Source organism: Cololabis saira, chromosome 5 (genome assembly GCF_033807715.1).
Source record: "Cololabis saira isolate AMF1-May2022 chromosome 5, fColSai1.1, whole genome shotgun sequence".
NCBI lineage: Eukaryota > Metazoa > Chordata > Actinopteri > Beloniformes > Belonidae > Cololabis > Cololabis saira.
In genome coordinates this window covers 24,391,842-24,413,397 of record NC_084591.1, presented here as the reverse complement: position 1 = coordinate 24,413,397, position 21,556 = coordinate 24,391,842, and the positions used below count along the sequence as shown (strand labels likewise).

Genomic DNA, 21,556 nt, shown 5'->3' with positions numbered 1-21,556 from the left:
CAGGCCATCCTGTGTTTTCAATTAAAGATGTTCAGAAGTCACAAAACGAGAGTCGGGTCTTAAATCTTCTCTTTAACATTGAGCTCTCAGTGTCCTCATAGATGTTTTAAACATCACAGACATAGTAATGATTCATGAGTTTAAAAAAACATGACTATTACATGAAATGTAACACTGTTAGAGACAAGCTAAATACATGTTTTTTTCCTTGATTACTTGACAAAATAATACAAACAAGTATCGATTTTGAAAAATTCAGCGTTTCAAATTTACTGTATGTGATTTTCACTCTTGTTCAGAACAGTCAATCACATGTTGGTCCTACTCTTGTTCTTCCGAGTACACGTTTCCATTTAGAGCATTTGTTTTCAGAGGGAGGAGTAAAGAGAAAGGTTTACATGACTGAGATCAGCACTTCAACGTGGCTCGGAGATGGCTGCTGTCTCCGAGCTCTCCGTCTCCGTGGTCAGTGCTGCACTGACCACGGAGACAGGAAGCCGGGCTGCAGGAGACAGATGCTCAGCTTTTCTTTGGGAGTGACAAGGATTAAAAAGGAGAACATCAGAAGAATACTTTGGCGTTAGAAGTTTTGAAGATAACAAACGAGAGACTACACTGAAATGGTTTGAGGATGATGCTGCCAGACAGGAGAAAACAAAACTAAGGTGACCGTGAGATCTCTGGTTGTGGCGAAAGATGATAAAACAGTTGGTTGGTATGAATATAAGGCACTTCATAATTTTCATTTCCCTTAGATTTCATTCTTTACTACTTATTGTAAAACACCACATAAAGGCCCGGGCTTTTATTTGTGACCTGCCTTCATTAATTGTGTGTTGCGTCATCCAAAAACGGGTGGATGAACGATGGGATGACCATAGACTGGCAGCAACGAGGGGTGGAAAAGTCTAACTTTGGACACCGACTCCTTGTGTTGGACGCGTACAGGTGTCGCATCAGCACCGCAACGAAGGCCAAGCTCAAACGGGGCTACAACATGACCACGGCGGTCATTTCTGGAGGTCTGATACAACTCTTTCCCCATTACTAGTATCATATTCTTAGCCTCTAGCATTTTTCTCCCTCTACCATGCAACCTCTTGTGCTTGCTGTTTTCCATAGCTAACGCTTGGAGGTTTTTTTTTCCCACTCTCTCACTCTTTTGCTGTCCATCCTGAATTCTCTGGCCGCTGCTTCTCCGCTATTTTGCTCTGCATATCAAACTACACTTAACTTTAATTGAACATCATATTTCTCGTGAGAAGTTGTGATGCTGGCCATGGTGCGGAATGCGTGCCTTTCTCTTTGATAGACGAGCTGCTCAACTTCACAACACGTGATCAGTGAGGTCCCTCTAAAATTAAATAAATAGTCACCCCCTTCAGTTCGTTCTAGGTTATTTGTTTGTGTGTGGGTAGGCTATATTTGCATACTGTAGAATATTTTTTTGACAACCAGAAAAACAATGTTTGACCCAGCCTTTATTTGGGATGGGCGTTTAATATGAAAAATATTTTGCTACACCCGGCAGATAATTGGGATTGGGGGGAAATTGGGACTCAGCCATTATTTGAAGTTTTACGGTAAATGTCATTTCTGTAGCTCTCTCTCACGACCTTTGGTTGGACTGCAATGGAAAGTCAGCGAAATACCAAAAATAATATGTTGCACTTAGTGTCTTTCCATTTTCTTCTGAAATAACCGAGTTGACGTTTCCGTGGGTTTGTGTTGGGTTTGCTTCAAACAGCACCAGACAGTCCTTCATTATCAAACCGAGACCTTTTTAGTATCATTAAATCGTTTACTGAAACTGCAAGAGACAGTTAGAGGCATGACAGCATCAATAAAAGTGCTTATTTTTTTAAAAAGCGTGCATCACATTTGTGGGCAGACCAACTCTCTTTAAGTCAAAGACAATTCTTATCCGCAGTAGTTTGAGGCATTTCAAAACATCCACTTCTGAGCCTAAATGAAAACTTGTTTGTGTTTTAATCTTCAAACTGTTCTTTATTATACACAATTATCTAACTTCTTTGCAAAGTTCTGCTGTGTTATTTGCCGTCTTATTTTAGTAACAGAATGATAGAGTTTGCTCGTCCACACATTAAACATCACTTCTTTGACTAAGTCAAGTTATCCTCCAACACAGCAGAAGCAGCTGCTACCCACCGGCAGCAAAAGCAAAGTTAAGTGTTGGAGCCTCTTCAAAATCAGATCAAGAGAGAATAAATTGTCTGTGCTTTTCATGTCGAGTGCTATCAAGGAGTACCTGTGGCGGAGTCAAATGCTTGACATGTTCATTTTCCTCCTAAAGTGTGTTTTCCAAAGTTTGCATTAATGGAGAATTCTGCAGTTCAATTACACACACTGGATTATTTCAGGTTTCCCAACGCTGACTACTCTGTCCTCTGGAGCCGTGCTGTTGAAGGTGAAGGTCAAAGCTGCACGTGTATCATGTCATGTTTTCCTGGTAAGAGAAATGTACATCTGAAAATCTGAATAAAAGGCCTCCAGGGATTTGATTTAAGGAATGAAAAGCAAGCGCACGCATGCATATTAAATTTGGTAGCTGTCAGCAGTGTTTTCACCTCCAGCACTTTTAAAAAGTGGCTTATGCTCTTGAAATGCCATTAAAGAGTGAAAATATAGGTTACGTGATTTAAGCTACAGCGCTCATCACTGCTCTTAACTGCAGTTACTGGCTGATTGGCACTGCTGCCTTTTAGACTTTGACTTTGTCTTAGTGCTATTCGGCTTCATCACAAGTTTCAGTTCAATTGAATAATCGTATATTGAAAGCCAAAGGAACCTTTGACTGTAGTTTTGCAGTATTAAAAAAAAAAACTATGTAAAAAAATAGCTTTGCAGTGAACATGAATGATATCTTTCACTGTTGCCATTTATGTTGAGATGAAGTGCATTTACATCATAAGATTTTCTATCCTGTGCAAATACAATAGAGTCCCTCATCACTCTTTTAATTTTACCACTGCACAATAGCTGCATCAGATGTCTTTCTTAATATCTATTTGGCATTTTGAGAAGCCCCTGCAATTGTTTAGAGAGTGAGACGTTCTCGAGACTGTAATTAACTACTGTTGTGGAATTTATCAAACCAGTTCAGAAGTCCGCTTTGTGGTTTTTATGAGGTTTTATTGAGCCGGCGGTGAGCGTGTCTACACAGGCCAGAGGTCTGGTAGAAATGCTGACCTCGAGTGAGGTTGTAATCAGATTCTTATACAACAAGGAGTTTAACAAATGCAGGAATACACTAATCAGGCAAGAGACAAAAAGTAATTTACAGTCGGATGTGAATCGGGCCAAATGTCATTATCAGACATTTGGCATGACTGACACAGACCTCCAAATCACCCCATGGGGTGCTCTCTTGATTCCTGTCTGTTTGAACCAACTTCCAGGTGTCGGGATCTGCCCGGGGGGTAGGAAGTTGAGTAGCAAGTTGTAGCTTCCTCAAAAAGGTCTTGAGTCCAGTTCAAAGCCCTGCAGGAGGTAGGACTGGGGCGACCTCCCCCTGCAGGGGGCCAAGCTGTCAAAATTCTTCATCACTACTTACAGGAGAACGGTAACGTCAATTGGCAAAAGAATGCTTAAACACAGGTAATGAAATAGTAAGCAGGCTGGTACATGAATTTACCAAGACCCTGAAAGCTCACTAAAATAGATATAAATGTTTTAACGTATTGTATTCACAAGTATTTAAAAAAAAGAAATCAGTCACAAAATGCCAACATTTTTCCAACTAAATAGCCAATGGATATCATGGATACTGTGCTGTTTAATCAACATTTTGCACATTTTACATTTTTTCACTCCAGAATGAATCAGATGGTAAACTCTATGTCAAACCCCTGGCTCAGGTATGGGTTTAAAACATAAAGATGGCAAGGCACGCAAGTGGGCAAGGTTTACAATAGTTTTATTCCCCCAAGTGATAGCATGTGAACAATACAAAAGAGGACCAAAATCTGAAAATATAACAAAAACATTTTAACTTCATAATAATATACTGTACATAATGTAAATCAAATTCATTTTAAGCTATTTTTAATCTATTTATAATCACTCATTTTAAATACATAATATATTTATATTAAATTATTATCTATATATTTACGTATTTATTATAAGTATTAAATAGCACATTATATTCATTAGCTCTTAGTCTTAGCTTTTAATTTCATAAATCAGGCCTTTTAAATAAACAAAAATCATTTAACCAAACAAAAAGATCTAGATCAAACCATCAAACAAACAAACAGAATGCATTCAAATAATCACCTCCTCAGAGAACAAAGACACGCCCGGACACCAGCACAGACAGCAGTTCACTCTTGACAGTGAGCTGCCATCTCTGTCTGTCTTTTAAAGATGCCCTGGCTCCACCCACATTGACAGGCCCACATGAGGTCCACATAGAGAGGGGTGTCAGAATAGTTCATTCACAACAGCACTGTAGAATTGTTCATTTCATGTCATTTTCATTGTACTCAGTCTTTTCTATAACATCCAGTATTCCTCCATGAAAGTCCAGAATCCCTCCATGATCCATATGATTCCTCTTCATAAAAGTCCAGTATCCCTCTGTGATCCAGACTATCCTCCAGTTGGTATGGCCCAAATAGGCCTCATTAGTGTCACATTAGTGTTCAGCCTTGCATCTCCTCTTAAAGGCACAGCGTCCCATTACTCTGGCCTGTTGCTCTGGCCATGTAACAGTGACAGGGGGGGTCAAACTGTCACATTACCTCCCTCCTCCCCAGCGACGGCAAGTTCAGGGAGACGAGACAGGTAGTCAGCTAGGAGATTCGTTTTCCCAGCTCTGTGTGTGATATTGAAACAATATGGCTGTAGCGCCAGATACCATCTTGTGACACGAGAGTTTTTATCCTTCATGGAATTGATCCAGCTCAATGCACGGTGGTCGGTTTCCAGATCGAAGATCCTTCCGAGAAGATAATAGCGAAGACTGTCCAATGCCCACTTAATGGCAAGACATTCTTTCTCAATGGCCGAGTACCTAGTTTCTCTCGGCTGCAATTTACGGCTCAAATAGAGAAGTGGTTGCTCTTCACCCTCCTGTCCTTGCGCTAGTACGGCTCCAAGGCCCACTCCCGAGGCATCAACTTGAACAAGGAATCTCTGGCTAAAGTCAGGACTTTGCAAGACAGGGGAAGAGCACAAGAGAGCTTTGAGATTTGTGAACGCAGTTTCACATTCTTCGGTCCATTTCACTGGATTAGGGGAGTTTTTAGTAGTCAGATTGACCAGAGGGGTGGTGATGGTGGAGAAGTGGGGGACAAATCGCCTGTACCACCCAGAGAGACCCAAGAATGACCGGACCTGTTTCTTTGTCCGCGGTCTAGGACTGTCTCTGATGGCCTTCACTTTGTCCACCTGGGGACGTATTTGCCCGTTACCAAGATGGTACCCGAGGTAACAAACTTCTCGTTTGGCCCACTCACATTTCTGGGAATTCAGGGTGAGCCCAGCGGAATGGATCCGCTGCAGGACCTGACGTAGGTGGGAAAGATGGTTTTCCCAGGAAGTGCTGAAGACCACCACGTCATCAAGATAAGCAGCACAGAACTGGCCACACCCCTGAAGAGCTCGGTCCATTAACCGCTGAAATGTGGCAGGGGCCCCGTGAAGCCCAAACGGCATGACAGTGTATTGATAGAGCCCCTTTGGACCACGAAAGGCTGTGTACTCCCTTGACTCCTTCTCCAAGGGCACTTGCCAATATCCCTTACATAGGTCAAGGGTGGTAATAAAAACAGCTTTGCCTAGTTTCTCAAGAAGTTCATCAATTCGTGGCATAGGATAAGCATCGAACTTTGAAACTGCATTTACTTTGCGTAGGTCATTACAGAGTCTTATAGTATTGTCTTTCTTAGGAACAAGAACAATGGGATTACACCACTCACTGTTGGAAGGTTCGATCACTCCTAAATCCAGCATGGTTTGAATCTCATTGTTGAGGGGCTCCACCATTCGCTCAGGGACTCTGTAAGGACGTTGGCGGATAGGTGTGCGGGTTTTCAAATGAATCACATGCTCTATTAGGTCTGTTTTCCCAGGCTGTCCACTGAACAGGTCTGGGAACTCCCCACACACCTGCAAGAATTCATGGGCAGAATGTGCAGACAGGTGACTCACATCAGGTTGCTGTGCAGTTGTGAGCATGGACAGATCAGTCCCTTCCACGGAATCCTCCATTTCCACTTCTCGTGCCAGCATCACCTTTTCCACGTCAGGAAGCGGCTCCAGCCCTGGCTGGGCTTTCTGAGACCGGGTAAGTACAGGATAAGCCTCTTGTATGGCTGTGGTTGCACCAGACCTCCCTCGCTGCTGGTGGGCTTGACGTATAAGATCATTGAGAACGGGCAAGTCTCGGCCCAAGATCATGTCATGGGGCAGGTTGTCAAGAACCCCAACACGGAGCAAGAAAGCCTGGTCTTCAACGACAATAGTCACATCTGTCACGGGATATGGCCTCTGATCTCCATGAACACACTGGATAGCTGTGGCATGCCGGTAATCAAGAGTGCCAAGAGAAACAAAGGACTTGTTAAGGAGGGTCATAGAGCTACCGGTGTCAAGCAGTGCTTGCACATGTTGACCATTGACACGAGCTGGCATCATGATCGGCTCAGATTCAGGATCGGGCACAAGGGGTGGTGCCATGACTGATGCTGGAACAGATGGGTGAGGCACATGACAGAGGCCGGACAGCTTAGGACCTTTCAGGGGGCAGACTGCGGCCCAGTGCCCTGGCTGTTGACAGTGGTAGCAGATCAACTCTTTCACTGGACCCAACTTGGAGACACTCCTCGTCTCCGCTACGGTGGCTTGACCACCCACTTGACCACTCACTTTGTGGTCTCCTCTCTGTGGCGGGTCAGCTGCTTCTTGGCACGCTACCCCTTTCTGTTGTCTCGGCAGCCTCAGGCCTTTACGGGCGTTGAGATACTGCCCAGCAAGTTTGGCTGCAGTAAGCCCATCATCTGGCTCATGTTCTTTGATCCAAGTCAATAGGCACCATACGAAGGAACTGCTCAAGAATGAAAACCTCTGCAATGTCACCTTTGGACCGCTGCTCGGGCTTAACCCATCTGCGGTAGAGACCTTTAAGTCGGGTGTAAGTCTCCTTAGGAGATTCACCAGGGGGAATAAGAGTTGAACGAAACTGAAGTCTGTATGTCTCGGGAGAGATGTCAAACTTGGCAAGGAGGGCTTCTTTAAGGTTAGAATAGATGTTGGAAGCATCCTCCTCCATTGAGGAGTAGGCATCGAGGGCTTTCCCTGTTAAAAGAGGAACAAGCCTGCAGGCCCATTCAGCTGGCGGCCAGCCCCAAGTGCGAGCGATACGCTCAAAGCGAACAAGAAAGTTCTCAATGTCTTCACCTTGTTGAAAAGGAAGCATCTTTGGGCCTTGACGCATGGGCAGGTCGCTGTGGGCTACAGGCTGCGAAGAAGCTATTGGCAGTGACGATGGATGCTCGGCGGTCGAAGTGTTAAGTGGCAGCCGGGCCCTGGGTGCGGGCGATGGCACACGGAGAGCATGGCTAGTTGTAGGGTTAGCATTGTGGCTAGCTTCACCCACATGGGCCGGTTGGGAGGGTGCTTGCGTAGCGCTAGGCGCTGTAATTGCGGATTTCAGCTGCTGGAGCTCACGAACAAGGACAGCTTCTCTTTGTTGCTGCCCTAGCAGAAAGTCTTTGAACATGCTAGCCAGTGACGGTTCACCTGGCCACGGTGGCTCCTCAGACGGCCTAACCCTTCCATGTCCTCTTCTGATCTTGCTCCTAGCACCTCCTATATCCACAGAATGTGCAGCTTCCTCCTCCACCTCCGTGTTCCACTCGACGTCCTCCTCCGCCTCCGTGTTCCACTCGACGTCCTCCGCAGTGGCCTCCTCGTCGAACGCCAACGCCATGGCACCTCCGATGGCCCCATCCTCAGTCCCCTCTTGCATTGTCACATCTGCCACTTGGGCTTGGGATCGTAAACCACTACGAGCTCTACCTCTGCCCGGTTTGTATGAATAACCCTTGCGGCCTGCCATCCCACCACTGCCACCAAATGTCAAACCCCTGGCTCAGGTATGGGTTTAAAACATAAAGATGGCAAGGCACGCAAGTGGGCAAGGTTTACAATAGTTTTATTCCCCCAAGTGATAGCATGTGAACAATACAAAAGAGGACCAAAATCTGAAAATATAACAAAAACATTTTAACTTCATAATAATATACTGTACATAATGTAAATCAAATTCATTTTAAGCTATTTTTAATCTATTTATAATCACTCATTTTAAATACATAATATATTTATATTAAATTATTATCTATATATTTACGTATTTATTATAAGTATTAAATAGCACATTATATTCATTAGCTCTTAGTCTTAGCTTTTAATTTCATAAATCAGGCCTTTTAAATAAACAAAAATCATTTAACCAAACAAAAAGATCTAGATCAAACCATCAAACAAACAAACAGAATGCATTCAAATAATCACCTCCTCAGAGAACAAAGACACGCCCGGACACCAGCACAGACAGCAGTTCACTCTTGACAGTGAGCTGCCATCTCTGTCTGTCTTTTAAAGATGCCCTGGCTCCACCCACATTGACAGGCCCACATGAGGTCCACATAGAGAGGGGTGTCAGAATAGTTCATTCACAACAGCACTGTAGAATTGTTCATTTCATGTCATTTTCATTGTACTCAGTCTTTTCTATAACATCCAGTATTCCTCCATGAAAGTCCAGAATCCCTCCATGATCCATATGATTCCTCTTCATAAAAGTCCAGTATCCCTCTGTGATCCAGACTATCCTCCAGTTGGTATGGCCCAAATAGGCCTCATTAGTGTCACATTAGTGTTCAGCCTTGCATCTCCTCTTAAAGGCACAGCGTCCCATTACTCTGGCCTGTTGCTCTGGCCATGTAACAGTGACAGGGGGGGGTCAAACTGTCACACTCTAGTTTTGGAAGTAAGAGTCGCGGTTGCTTTGGTCAAGAATAAAGACCCAGGCTCCACATCAGCTACGTGTTATGGAAAATGTAGGTCCTGTTTAACAGTTTCAAAAAGCTGTAATTCTTTAGTAACACAGACTATAAATCTGCAAAGATTTACTTAGCTTCCAGGACCTGCTTTTCGCTGGGTCCATCTCAGATTTCTTTCACTTTTTGGCAGTCTCCTAGTGTGTAATCAAAACCTCTACTACATGCACAGAAAGATGCTTAAAGTTGACAATCTACCAGTTTTGGAGCTGAGCTAGCGAAGTGATAGCAATTAGTCTTGATGTACATAACCGGATACCCAATGGTGGTTCAACTTAGATGCTAGAACTTCCTCTTCAGTTCAGTTCTTGGGTGAGACCATTGTTCAGATTGTGAAAAAGATTTCTCACAAATCCAACTCTGTTTGTAATATTTTTTCACTGTTTAGGTAAAACTGAATGAACGTGATCGACAGTAGAAAAGTAAAACACGCAAATAGATTGTTAAAAAAAAGTGAAAAAACTACACTCAGATCCTTAGATGTTCATTTTTGAATTGTTTTGTTACATCTAAACCTGAAGGCTGCCACTTTGGTCCCTAATGAAACGCATAGAACTGAAAGCACAAGCTGGCTGTCGACTTGTTCATATCCAACATCAGAGAAGAAAAAAAAATCCTGATCAAATACTCCAGGTCCCATGAGTACACACACACACACACACACACACACACACACACACACACACACACACACACACACACACACACACACACACACACACACACACACACACACACACACACACACACACACACACTCTAGCGTGCTAAAAAGGATATTTCTTCCCCTCTGCTTGCTCCATTAGAAATAATTATCTCCAATCGATCTACAAAACCCACAGTGAAGCAGCAACATGGGCTTGTCTCACCTGTGTCAAGCTTCACCTCTCTGTCAATAGCATGGTGCGTGAATGTATTTGTAAACTCCTCCTCGCGGGTCTGAGCAGAACATTGACTTCTGACAGCTTTTTAAAGTTCCTGTAATTCTGAAAGTCTCAGTGTGGCGTCCGAGCACCAGCCTCCGTGAGGTTTTTCCATAAAAAAAGCTGTCTCTGAGCAGGTCATCAGTTGGGGAGGGGCTGTAAATGCTGTAATGGTTAATGCACTGATAATCGCCCACCCGGTGTGACTCTACCGCAGCGTAAAGAAACCAAGCCGTCAGTGTGGCTGCCACCACTGCGGAAAATTGTGTCCACTAAACCGTGCAAGCTGGGGAGAGGATGTGACAGCAAAAACATGCAATCCTAATGAAAATCAAATCCGGTCAGTTCGCTTCTCAGGGAATGTCTCGGGCAGAAAGCCTGTAGCACACTAGCATTTCCCCTACCGCTGATAAGAGAGGTAAAGTTCAGATAATGGAAAGGCAAAGGTCAGCTCCATAATATTGGTGTACATTACCGCTGTCAGGCGGTAATTTTGTTAGTAAGAGATAATGCCTACCTGATGGTTCCTTGTTTTTAAATCACAGTTGATTATTTTTAAAGTTATAATCACAGCATATATGAAAAGGGGTGGCAATGGCACCTCTTTGAAAATCTCTGCACCTGCCTTCCCAGACCTCAGGCAAAGCTACAGTCTCATATTGTTAAAACTGATGTCTCAGTTGTTCCATAAGGATTAAAATGTTTCAAACTTCACCAAGAGCTCTAAAGTATACATGCAAATGGCCATCCATACACTTATGTAGATGGATTGCTCCATGACCTAAACTCTATGTTTTAATTATTGCAGGTCTGCTGGAAACAGAATCTAGATGGATCACTGAGAGCAGGAAAAGTGACTGAGGCAACCTTGGTCCTCTTCAGATGAATCTATGCAAACAGTAGCTATTATGGGATGCCGCAAGAAGACAGCTAATGCGCCACACAGGGGTCTTCTTTATATCTGGCATACATGCTGCTCAACCTGCGATTAAAGCATGCCTTTTTTCTCCCCTCACTACATCCTAACAATAAGAGGAAGTGGCTTTTTCAAAACATGAAAAACTGAAATCTTGAAGAATACATGCATGGTCTAAGTTTAACATCAAAGTGAAGATAATAAAGGTCAACTCGGAAAGTTCAAAATACTTTAAAATGAAGTAAAATAGTATAAGGCGGTCATGGATGAGGTTATTACCAATCCAGTGGCAAGTCCCTCACCTTTTCATCGCCTTAATTTATTTTGCCCCATCATTATATTCATTTGTAAGCTGAAAGCGTCAAACCTGCCTCCGTTAATGTGAGATAAACCTCTGAATGGATCACAACATTAATTGTGTCTAAAGAAATTCAACTGAAGTCGCATGCACCCCCCACCCCAGCCCTTGTCAGTGACTCTCATTTCCCCACATGCTGACATCAAAAGCAATAAATGGGAAGAGCTATTCTAATTGCCTTGAAGCGACCTGCCTGCGTAGGCACCGTCATAGCGCTTTGTATGCGCACTTCAAATGAGTACTCCAATTCCTGTCTGTTCCTTGACAGTCAGGTTCAAGGGTTGAAATGGCCTCTCCCTCTTCAAAGCCCAGCTGCAAATGCCCTTTTTCCTGACACCACGCAAGAAAAATTCAAGCACTAAACAATGCCATCCCCAAAACAAATGTACACACACTTACACACACCCAGTTTAAATACTAAGTAGACGTGGGTGCTTGTTTTCCCCAACGTCCTTCCAAAGGATATTTGGCATTCTGTCGCCATCTAGACAGCAGGAGCGGTACTGCATGTTTCAGGTTAGAAAAAAAAAGAAAGATCTTTGAAGGGTAAGACATTTCCCCTGTCCCTTGCAGGAGTAAAGCAGCAATGTGTAGGTTGACACTGAAAAAAGGAGAAAAAAAGAAAGAAAAACACATGCAAAAATCATGACATTTTCTGACGTGCACCACCTAAAAAGTGAAAGGAAGACCTCAGACATAAACGGGGCAGAACCAGTACAAAGGACAAAAGGGAAAAACACCTTAGAGCAGCAAAGACAATAGAAAAGCTAAAGTGCATAACCTGAAGTAACTTTTTGTAAAAGTTAAAGGGAACTTGTGTTCCATTTTAAACCGGAGAAGGTTTAGATTTCTTCAAAGAGCCTTGCTGAACACCTTGAGAAATGAAAAGTCCCAGAGTCAAGAAGGGATAAACTAAAAAGGCACAGCTGATGCCCTCGAACAATCACTTCCTATGCTCCAACGGTAAGAAAGTAGGCTTTCGCTTCAGCTTTATAAGACAGTGATAAAGTTGAGGTAACATTCCCTGTCGTCTGATTATCCAGCTTTAAGACCAAATGTAGCATTATTGTCCGCCTTGATATCCACAAAAGGGGGGTGCGACGGTGTTAATCTTTAAAGAAAAAAAAACACCGTTTGGTGAGCTTTTCAAACACTAAGCTTGTGATCAATTCTGAATCAACTGGCAAATGACTCTTTTGAAACAAGTGTCAACACACTGGAGAAGAATTCAACAATCACAGCGGATTAAGACGTGAGAAAATTAGAGGATCTGTTCATGTGCACTAGTTGGATTAATACTTTGAGGGTGTGTATGTGTGTGTAGGCTATAGCAAATGTGACCCAAACAGTTCGTGGTTAACCAGTATGCTTCAAATCTTTGCACCCTACTAATCTTTCTTTATTAGCTATCTTTGCTCACCAAATGTAATTTTTAAACCATAACAACGTGTATATGCCTGCATTATGAACATTTACAGTTTATAAATGAGGAAGTGAAACCAAACAACCCTTTAGCAGGTCTCTCTGAACATTATAAGCTGCTTTAAGCTGTTTTCCCTCAGTACGGGGCCGAGAGTGGATGTACAGATCTTTTTCCATCATTTTATCACTGTATCTTATGGACTTCCATAACAAATGTAACAGTGAAATTTCATTACAAATCTTTTTGCAAATTGACCAAACTTAAGTTATCTTTAGTGGTATTTATAGTTTACCAGTAACCACTAAAAGCAATTTAACACAACCCTTTGAATATGGACTTGGAGCATTTTTTAAATCATCTTATGAGGTTACAAAGCCCTCATTCATCAAGTTACACACACACACACACACACACACACGCATGCACACATGCACGCACACAGACACACACACACACACACACACACACACACACAAAATCCCAAACCAATAAGCCCGAGCTGTTGTCTCCATTCATCAGGAGCCACTATTTAGTTTAGTTTCTCGCCCAGGGGACATTGGTGGACGTGCTCCACCACGGGAGTTGTATCCACACCCCTTAGACAGTTTGCTTATCTAAACCAATATTAAAAGTAAACATTAAAGGTTAATTGAGCTGAATTATCAATTTTCCACCCGCTTGTTTTAAAGCAGACAAAAACTTTCAACAAGAGAGCCGGAGGGAGACTAATTCCTGGGGAAAGTGCAAGGTAAGCATCTAACAGGCAACACATGGCACATGAACACGGTGCAGTGGGAAGACATACTGAGAAGATCTGTAAACCCTATTAAACTATAAGCAATTCTCGCTGAAAGCAAGGACTATAAAACCACACAAGCGCTCCTCTAGATGTTCATCTAAAATTTGTGTGTATAGTTTAACTAAAGCTAGGTCAGCTTGAAATGGTGTTCCAGCCCGGAGGAATTTACCCAACACAGCAGATAACTCCATTTTTCTCTTCTGAGTTTTTCTTCCCCATGGCTTCATGTAGGTTGATAAGTGCAATTAATATAAGAACACCAAATCGATGCAACCTTTCCATCGTTTCTGTTCCACCACGACTACTCGCCCTCCAGTACGTCTACAATACTTGGCGACCAGTGTCGTAGTGCAGTACTGTAGCTGTCTATCAGCAGAAACACTCAATGAAGGAACCTCCCTACAGAACTCAAATTGTGTGCACGAGACAGAAACCTCATCACCACTCTTGACCATGATTGCCAGGGTTTTAAAATAGACTTTCAACGTTGGCAGAGTTTTGCAGAAATGAAAAGGAATTAACTGGAAATTTGCAAAACTGCTTATTAATCTCGAGCATGGGGGAGGCGGAGCTTCATTGACATAATCTTGGTTAAAACGAACAGATTTAATGCAAAGTATTTTAAATTTCTATCCCAAAACAGTCCTCCATCACATGCCCAGATCATTTCTAGAATCTGGCAGACTCCAACAGGACTATTGAAGCTGCACCAGTTAAGGAGGTTTGGTGATATAATCACTGTAAATCTACTTAATCTCTGGCTCTAAAATATAAACACTGTTTCCTACTGTATATGCATGACAACAGTGTAAAAGCGATCATGTTTTGGTTATGTCTCTTGTTTGATGCAAGGGTTTCCACAGCTTACACACAGATTTGGCCATTGTTTAAATTTTCATTATTATTCTAACCTTACTCTACACAACAATGTTAGTACAAGCAGTACACCATTCTAGTCAAAACCAGAACATTTCTTTCATTTTCCAACTGAAAATGTTCCCATGGAAGATTTCTGAAAATGTATCAGAAATTTTCCACCCACTTTTCAAGCCTAGTGATTAAAGTGAACAACACAGTCAGTGATGGGAAGCAATTATTCAGTGACCTACGGTAAGTTGTTTGTACTCAGTCAAAAATCCTCTGCAACAGATCTATTCCCTCAACTTTAAAAAAAAAAAAAAAAAAACATTCTCTGAGAGCTCCTCGCTACAAGCCAAATGCAACTTAGCATCATGGCTTTCTACTATTGCGAAAGAAAAAGAAGCCTGCTGTACCAGGCTTCCACATGAGTACTCCCAGTGTACTCGTGGCGGCTTCACGCATTTTTTTGGCAGCAGAGCGGAGTCACTGCAATCATGTTGAAAGAAAAGAAACTTGCGCCTCAGTCCTGCCAAGCACAGCCTCAAGCTTGTTTGCGTTCGCGGTGGCAGACGAGAGGAGGTGACATTTTCGGATGTTTATGAGGATGTAAAAGACGCAGACACAAAAAGCAGGGAAATACGTTGTGAATATCTGTAATGCATTAGAGAGGCTGCAAGAGAGGATGATGGACGAGGAGATCAAGGAGGCGTGGGTAGAGAGATGGAGACGGTGAGAGGAAGGGGTGTGTGTGCTTTAGCTTGCTTTCTGATCCACTTCTTGATTTTGAATGCACCTCTGACGGGCAAAGCTGCTTTTCTTTTATTTATTATCTTGACCTGGACATCTGTACATCTCTTTGTCTGTCCATCACCCACTTTATCAGTGTGCTTGCTTATTTGCTTGTCTGACCACCAAACTGACGGGAGGAGAACAAACTGTGATGAATGCGTGATGAACTGGAAGGACAGCAAAGCATTGTACTGCCGTGTCTTTCACACATGGTTACTGAAACCTTTTCTGTGTGTGTCTGGTTGTGTTGGTCAGTCTCCTCATTCACAAATAAGCCATTAATCTACTCTCTTAGGACAGTGTACTCTCTTTTTTTCCCCTCTACTTGGCACATTTCATGATTAAACTATGCAATGTCTATTGCTGTTTTGCATAATTAAGCCACTTATATCAAATGCAGGCAGATTTTAATGGAGCGCAAAGGGGACATATTTACTTTAATTACTACTCTCAGTAGCTCTATACCTCTTCCTTCCTCCCTTCAGCTACAATTCATCCCCTTCTTTCCTCTGGAGAGTCCAGTGGCAACGTCAAGGGAAGGAAGATTGAAGAAGACTGTGTTACTCTCAAAGGTCACACCCTCCTTCAGCGGAGTTTAGATAGCAATTGACCTCACAGCCCATTACATTGTAGTGCTGCTCTACTAAAGTCACAGGAAAGCACACCGATAAAAAAAAGAAAAAGTATCACACTCTCCCATAACAAGGAGAGAATCGGAGCAAAGGTGGGCACAGATGTGTGGGTGCAATTTGGTACGTGTGCTGGTAAGGTAGGCACGCATGCACGTGAGCTTCATTTACTGGACGCTTTTAAAGTTTTCTGTTGATAATTACGCTCAACAAGGGGGAAGAAAGGCAACTCTTGTTCAAAAAGCACTCTAAAGCCACACACTGTGGTAGGCTGGGCGCTTTCACACAGGAAGCAGCACAAATAGGTAGAACATAAAGGGCCGTGAAACCTCAAAACCTTGCACTGGAAAATCTATTAGCCAGCTCATCGGCGGAGTCACAGTAACATCGTGGTACGTTTGACGGTAAACTCTAGGCCACAATTATGCCGTCTTCATTTGAACCATCCATTGCTTCTTTTATTCTCTGTGTTTTCATGTGTCTTTTTTGCTGTTAAAAATTGAAAAAGTCTCTTATTTCAGCAGCTCACCTATGGGAGATGAAACACCACCAGCAGTGTGAGAGGAGATAAGAGCTGGGTGAGTAAGGAGAAAGAAATCAGCAGGACAGATGAGGGAAAGAGAAAGAAAGAAATAACCCCTCCCTGATGACTGGTTTCCTTATTAGTGTCATCATTAGGGTTGTCATACTATCGCTCTTTAACAAGACTCTAATATAAAAAGTCCATCACTGAAACAGAACTTGGTGACAGAGCGACGACAGGTATGAAAGGACACTGCACATATGGGAGCTTTCTTGATGGAAAAATATCAAGAGGTTGGCTTGCGGTCCAACTTTGAAAGGGTAACTGATCGTATCCACTGATGGACATGACAGACTCCATCTGTACTGTACGTGAAGATGAGAGCCAAAGAAAGTGCATGCAGATTGAGCATCCCTCATTACCCTTTGCAGAAGGTGGTGATATGTAAGCCTTTAGCAAGTGACAAATAAGTCTGGTGATTATATACGATGAGAAATGAATCAACGCAGAGACGGATAAATGAATGTGGCGATTGAAAACGTGTGTGAGTGTTTGCTCATATCTCCCACCTGTTGCTGCACTCCTGAATAATAAATTGGACCAGCATGCGCGGGGTACCTGTTTCCTTTCTTTTTGATGATGTCAGATCAATGAGCTGCCTTTAGGGCTAAGAGGATGTGAGGGAAAATGGAGGGATATGTGCATAAAATAAGACTGCCTGCTTGCATTACGTCTGAGATTGCGCATGTGTGCGATTGCTTGTGTGACACCGCGAAGGTCAACCCTGTCTGCAAGTAACAGGACACCAGAAGCAACCCACTGTCCTCAGCGCCTCACTTTAAACGTTTTACCCGGACACTCTGACCTCCCTCCTCTCCTCCTGTCTTTCCCAGCCCCTGCAGTGGCTTAAATAGTAACTTTAACAGTCTGTTGGTCACTGCACCCATAAACGTCCACAACAGCAAATCTTCTGGTAGACACACATAGGTACCAGCCCTGAATTTAAAGTGTGTGTATAAGTGTCATCCTCCTTTGGTGAGTAAGAGAGAGCGAAAGGAGAAAACAGAGCTGAGCACTCTGAGAAAATAAACGGTGGATTAAGCCTGGTAAATCACATTAATTAAGGCAAACAACTTGCTTCACAGGTTTGGAGGGCATGAAACCTAACAAAAGCACAGGAGAGAGAGTCATATACAGTTTTATATATATATATATATATATATATATATATATATATATATACACACACACGCACACACATACACACACGCAAAGATAAAACGGATGAAAGAGGGATGAGAAATCACAGGGGGAAAAGAATGGGAGAAAAATCTTTGCACCTGCAGCTCCCAGCTGTGCAACGCTTCTTCTGAATCATTGCTCCACCTAGAGAGACTGTGCGGTGCTCCATTTGGAAAACAGGGATTTATTATGAAGAAGGGGCCTGCTGTTGGTGTGCGTGTCATGTGTGCGCTGGCATGGTGGGATGCAGGTAGGTGGGACAGCTTATCATCAGCCTCGATAGGGTGGCTGATAGTACAGACTCGCCTGGCAACTGAGTCAACACGGCGCAATCTTCGCCAAGAGACACCTACCCCGTCAGACTCACCATAAAGGCAGATTTGAGTGTTTGCATTGATTTTTCAATGTTACAGTGTCACATCTGTGCGAGATACAATCACTACACTATAGGTTGAGACACAGTCCACGTTTAAGGATACATGCGGTGTAATACATGACTATTCATGGGTCTTAAGATCAGAATGTTTTACTGTGGCAGGTGTCATCCAATTGCAAGAATATGTGCTGTTGTGAAGAGGTACTTTGCTATTTAAGCAATCATCTACAGTATATATACACACACATATAAGAGACTCGTTCAAGCCTACACACAGTGAGGACAAGAGGTCCCTGGGATTCTAAAAGGGGAAGACAGCATGTTTGCAATTTCAGTGTAGATGTGGGTAAAATAAATTTCATTGCATGATCAGAATGAAGAGCTGATCAATTGAGACATTTTTTTTCTTCTTTTTGCAGCATCTTCCACATTTTTTTTATCCATTACTACATTTGTAGCATTAAAAATGAATGAACAAATACCTCAAAAACGCAATGGATTGAGCAAAGAACAGAGATCTATCAGCGCAGCTCCGTCAAATTGTCGGCTGCACGGGCAAACCGAAGGAGAGCTTGCATTTCACCTTCTGGAAATTGGCCACTGCTTGAGACTGCGTATTCACATCCACTTTTTTTTCCTCTGTAAAGACAATTTACCAGTCTCCTCCTCAGAGCTTTTCCAGAGAAAGTGAATGAATCTAGTCACAAAAGCTGTAACAGATTTGCAGACCGTGTTGTGTAGGTGTTGGTATGTGTACAAAGGAGGGCAGGCCCTAATCAATAAAACAGGGAGTTAAATAATTTCTTTAGAGGCTCTATTAGCGTGAATCACAATCGCTGCAGATCAGAAGACTGAACTACAATGTGGAAATGAACCGGATGCGTATCCAATTAAAAGTGAATAATGCACAGATACATGGCAAGAAGGGTGCACTGAACCTACAGCGGTCAAAAAGGCTGTAGTGTCGGTCTCTCAGCGTGTTCAGCTGAACGAGGGAGTGAAAAGAGAGAAGCGGCACACCAACACAGATCTTCCCAAATGAGCTTTTTGCCTGACACGCTTCAGGGCTCTCCCATCTACAGATGGCTTGGTTGTTTTAAAATTAGCTGTTGCTTGAACCTTTGCAACATACCGCCACGAGAAAAGAAAAGACGAAAGTTAACAATGAGAGTAAGACACTGAATACCAACTGTAGTTTGCACAATCTACATAGAGGGGAACGTTTCTGTCAACATGAGGAGGATTTGTGTCTAGATGACACATCTCCTGATGTGGACAAAAAAAAAAGAGCATCCCTGCCTTTGATTTCCTCCTCACTCAATAGCACTGAGCTTATTCAACCAAAACTGTAAGAAAATATCAAGAAATGTCAAATAAAAGGACAGTTAGTATAACCTTAGCGCTGTCTTTCATCATCTAAATGCTTTTTTTAAAAAAACTTGGATTGGCAGAAGAACAGTTTTGAGGCACCTCACTGCCTGCCCACTTTAAAGTCGATAAAGGGATTTGGGTTTTCTGAGATATCTCAAGAGACCCCACGTGCGTGAGGCCCAAGAGGCTGAATAAAATACTTAAAAACCCAACAAATAACAGAGCAGAGCGGTTAGTTCTCAGCCCCTCTCTTCTGACACCCTGCCGCGTCTCTTTTTCCTCCTCTTCTCCGCGCCCCTGTTTGCTTCTCTCTCTCTCTCTCTCTCTCTCTCTCTCCCTCTCTCTCTCTGTCTCCCCCTCTCTCTCTCTCTCTCTCTCTCCTCCTCTCTCTCCCTCTCTCCCCCTCTCTCTCCCTCTCTCTCAAGCCCAAAGAACCGCTCAAGTTGGTGGCTGAGCGGAATGTAGATGCGCCTGGAGACAAGAGCCGGAGCCGTGATTTGCACACAGACATAAGATACGCCGTGCCCTCCTTCACCCAAACCCCGCTCACTGCTCCTGAAAAAAAAAGATGGGAAAGGCATTCCTGAGGGTGAACTAAGGCAGGTCTCCACACAAGACCGGAACCGACCCCTCTCTGCTCCAAAAAAAAAGTCGGTGCCAAAACTGTCAAAAACGCGCGTTGGGACCAGACGGGGATAAACTTGCTGTGACGCGCGCGCACACACACACACACACACACACACACACACACACACACACACACACACACGCACGCACACACGCACGCGCGCGCGCGCTGCACGCGGTGTAAGGCAGGTGGAAGCGCTGTTTTCTTATTCAAACTTGACAACTACTGGGGGTTTTTGGGGTTGTTGTTTTTTTTTTTCCCCCACAGTGTTGTAAGATGGAAAAGTAGCCCGAACGAAGTCGGGTCGCTCTCAGTCTCACGGAAATAATCCCACAACACACACGCATCTCTCTCTCTCTGTGTGAGTGTGAGTGTGTGTGTGTTGTACCTGGTGGAAGAGGAAAGCCAGCAGGATGCGGACTCCGGTGTCCATGGTCGCCTCGGCTCTCTCTCGGTGCGCGTACACGGGAACAGGACTCAACACAGGGCGATAGAGGCTGGCTCAGCTCTGCTCATTATTCCACTGTCCAAGCGCAGGAGGGGAGAGGGAAAAGCCTGTCGCTGCGACTCTCCGGCTGCCAACTTACACCCAAATACAACTGCAGTAGTCTGATCAGCGAGGCGCTGGATGTGAAGGCGAGACCACGACCAATAGATTTATGAGTAGGACAAGAGAGAGAGGGGGGTGGATGGGTGGGTGGTGCGAGCTGTAGGAGAGAGGGAGAGATTTCTTTTTTTTCTTTCAATTATCTTTTGCTTTAATTTAGATGGCAATGTAGTTTAAAAATCACCGGCATCAGCAGCAGTTTAGTGGATGCGTCTGCGTCCTGCTTGTAGGTTACCACAGTTGTTTTTATTTATTAGGAGACAGCTTTATGGCTCTAACATCTCTGATGAGTCCCTTTTTAAGATGATTTACGGGGGTCTGTCCTCCCACACTCAGGCGAGAGGGCGCACGGCAGGCCACTGTTATGGTGCCGTTATGGCCCCGTGCGCACCGTGGCGCATGTAAATATAACATTTAAATCTGTGATATTAACAATTAAAAATAACTTTGTTGCTTTACATGAATACATCTAGTTTTGAACTTAATCTGCATTTGTTCAAAAAACAAGACATTGTGCATGTTTTCCTTAACAAGCAGTAGCCTATTTATGTAATCCCAATCTTTTCATTTACACACAAACAACAAGCAATGATCTTGTTGTATTTACTTTTCCTTTAACAATTTTAATCTATTGGGCATATTGACCAACGTTTAGATGAAACATGCTTTATTTGTTTAAGCAGAACACCACAGTAAAAAAATATCTTGTTTGATCTTCAAAAAAATTAAGGCAACTTTTTCGCATGAGATTTTTATGTAGATCAAGAAAGACTAGTCTTTGTATAAACTGCTTAATTTTTTTTAAATATAAACTAATAAAAAAAAATTAAAAAAAATAAAATAAAAAAACAACTTAAATTTTAGTATGTACAAAATTCATTTGCAAGTAAAGTCAACTTAATTTTGGTAAATAAAGTTAACTTTATTAACACAATTAAGTTGACTGTACTTGCAAAATGTATTATTTACATACAAAAAATTAAGTAGTTTATACAAAGACTAGTCTCTCATGCAAAAAG

General features: G+C 43.0%; 1 protein-coding gene across 1 annotated transcript in view; it reads right to left on the bottom strand.

The window, feature by feature from the left end:
* Positions 1-20,540, bottom strand: part of cdh13 (cadherin 13, H-cadherin (heart)) — a 500,809-nt gene extending 480,269 nt beyond the window's left edge. Inside the window, exon 1 of the mRNA XM_061721319.1 lies at positions 20,319-20,540. Coding sequence (XP_061577303.1) covers positions 20,319-20,363 — 45 coding nt within the window. The 5' untranslated portion in view covers positions 20,364-20,540. The remainder of the gene's footprint in view (positions 1-20,318) is intronic.
* Between the last annotated feature and the right edge of the window lie 1,016 nt (positions 20,541-21,556).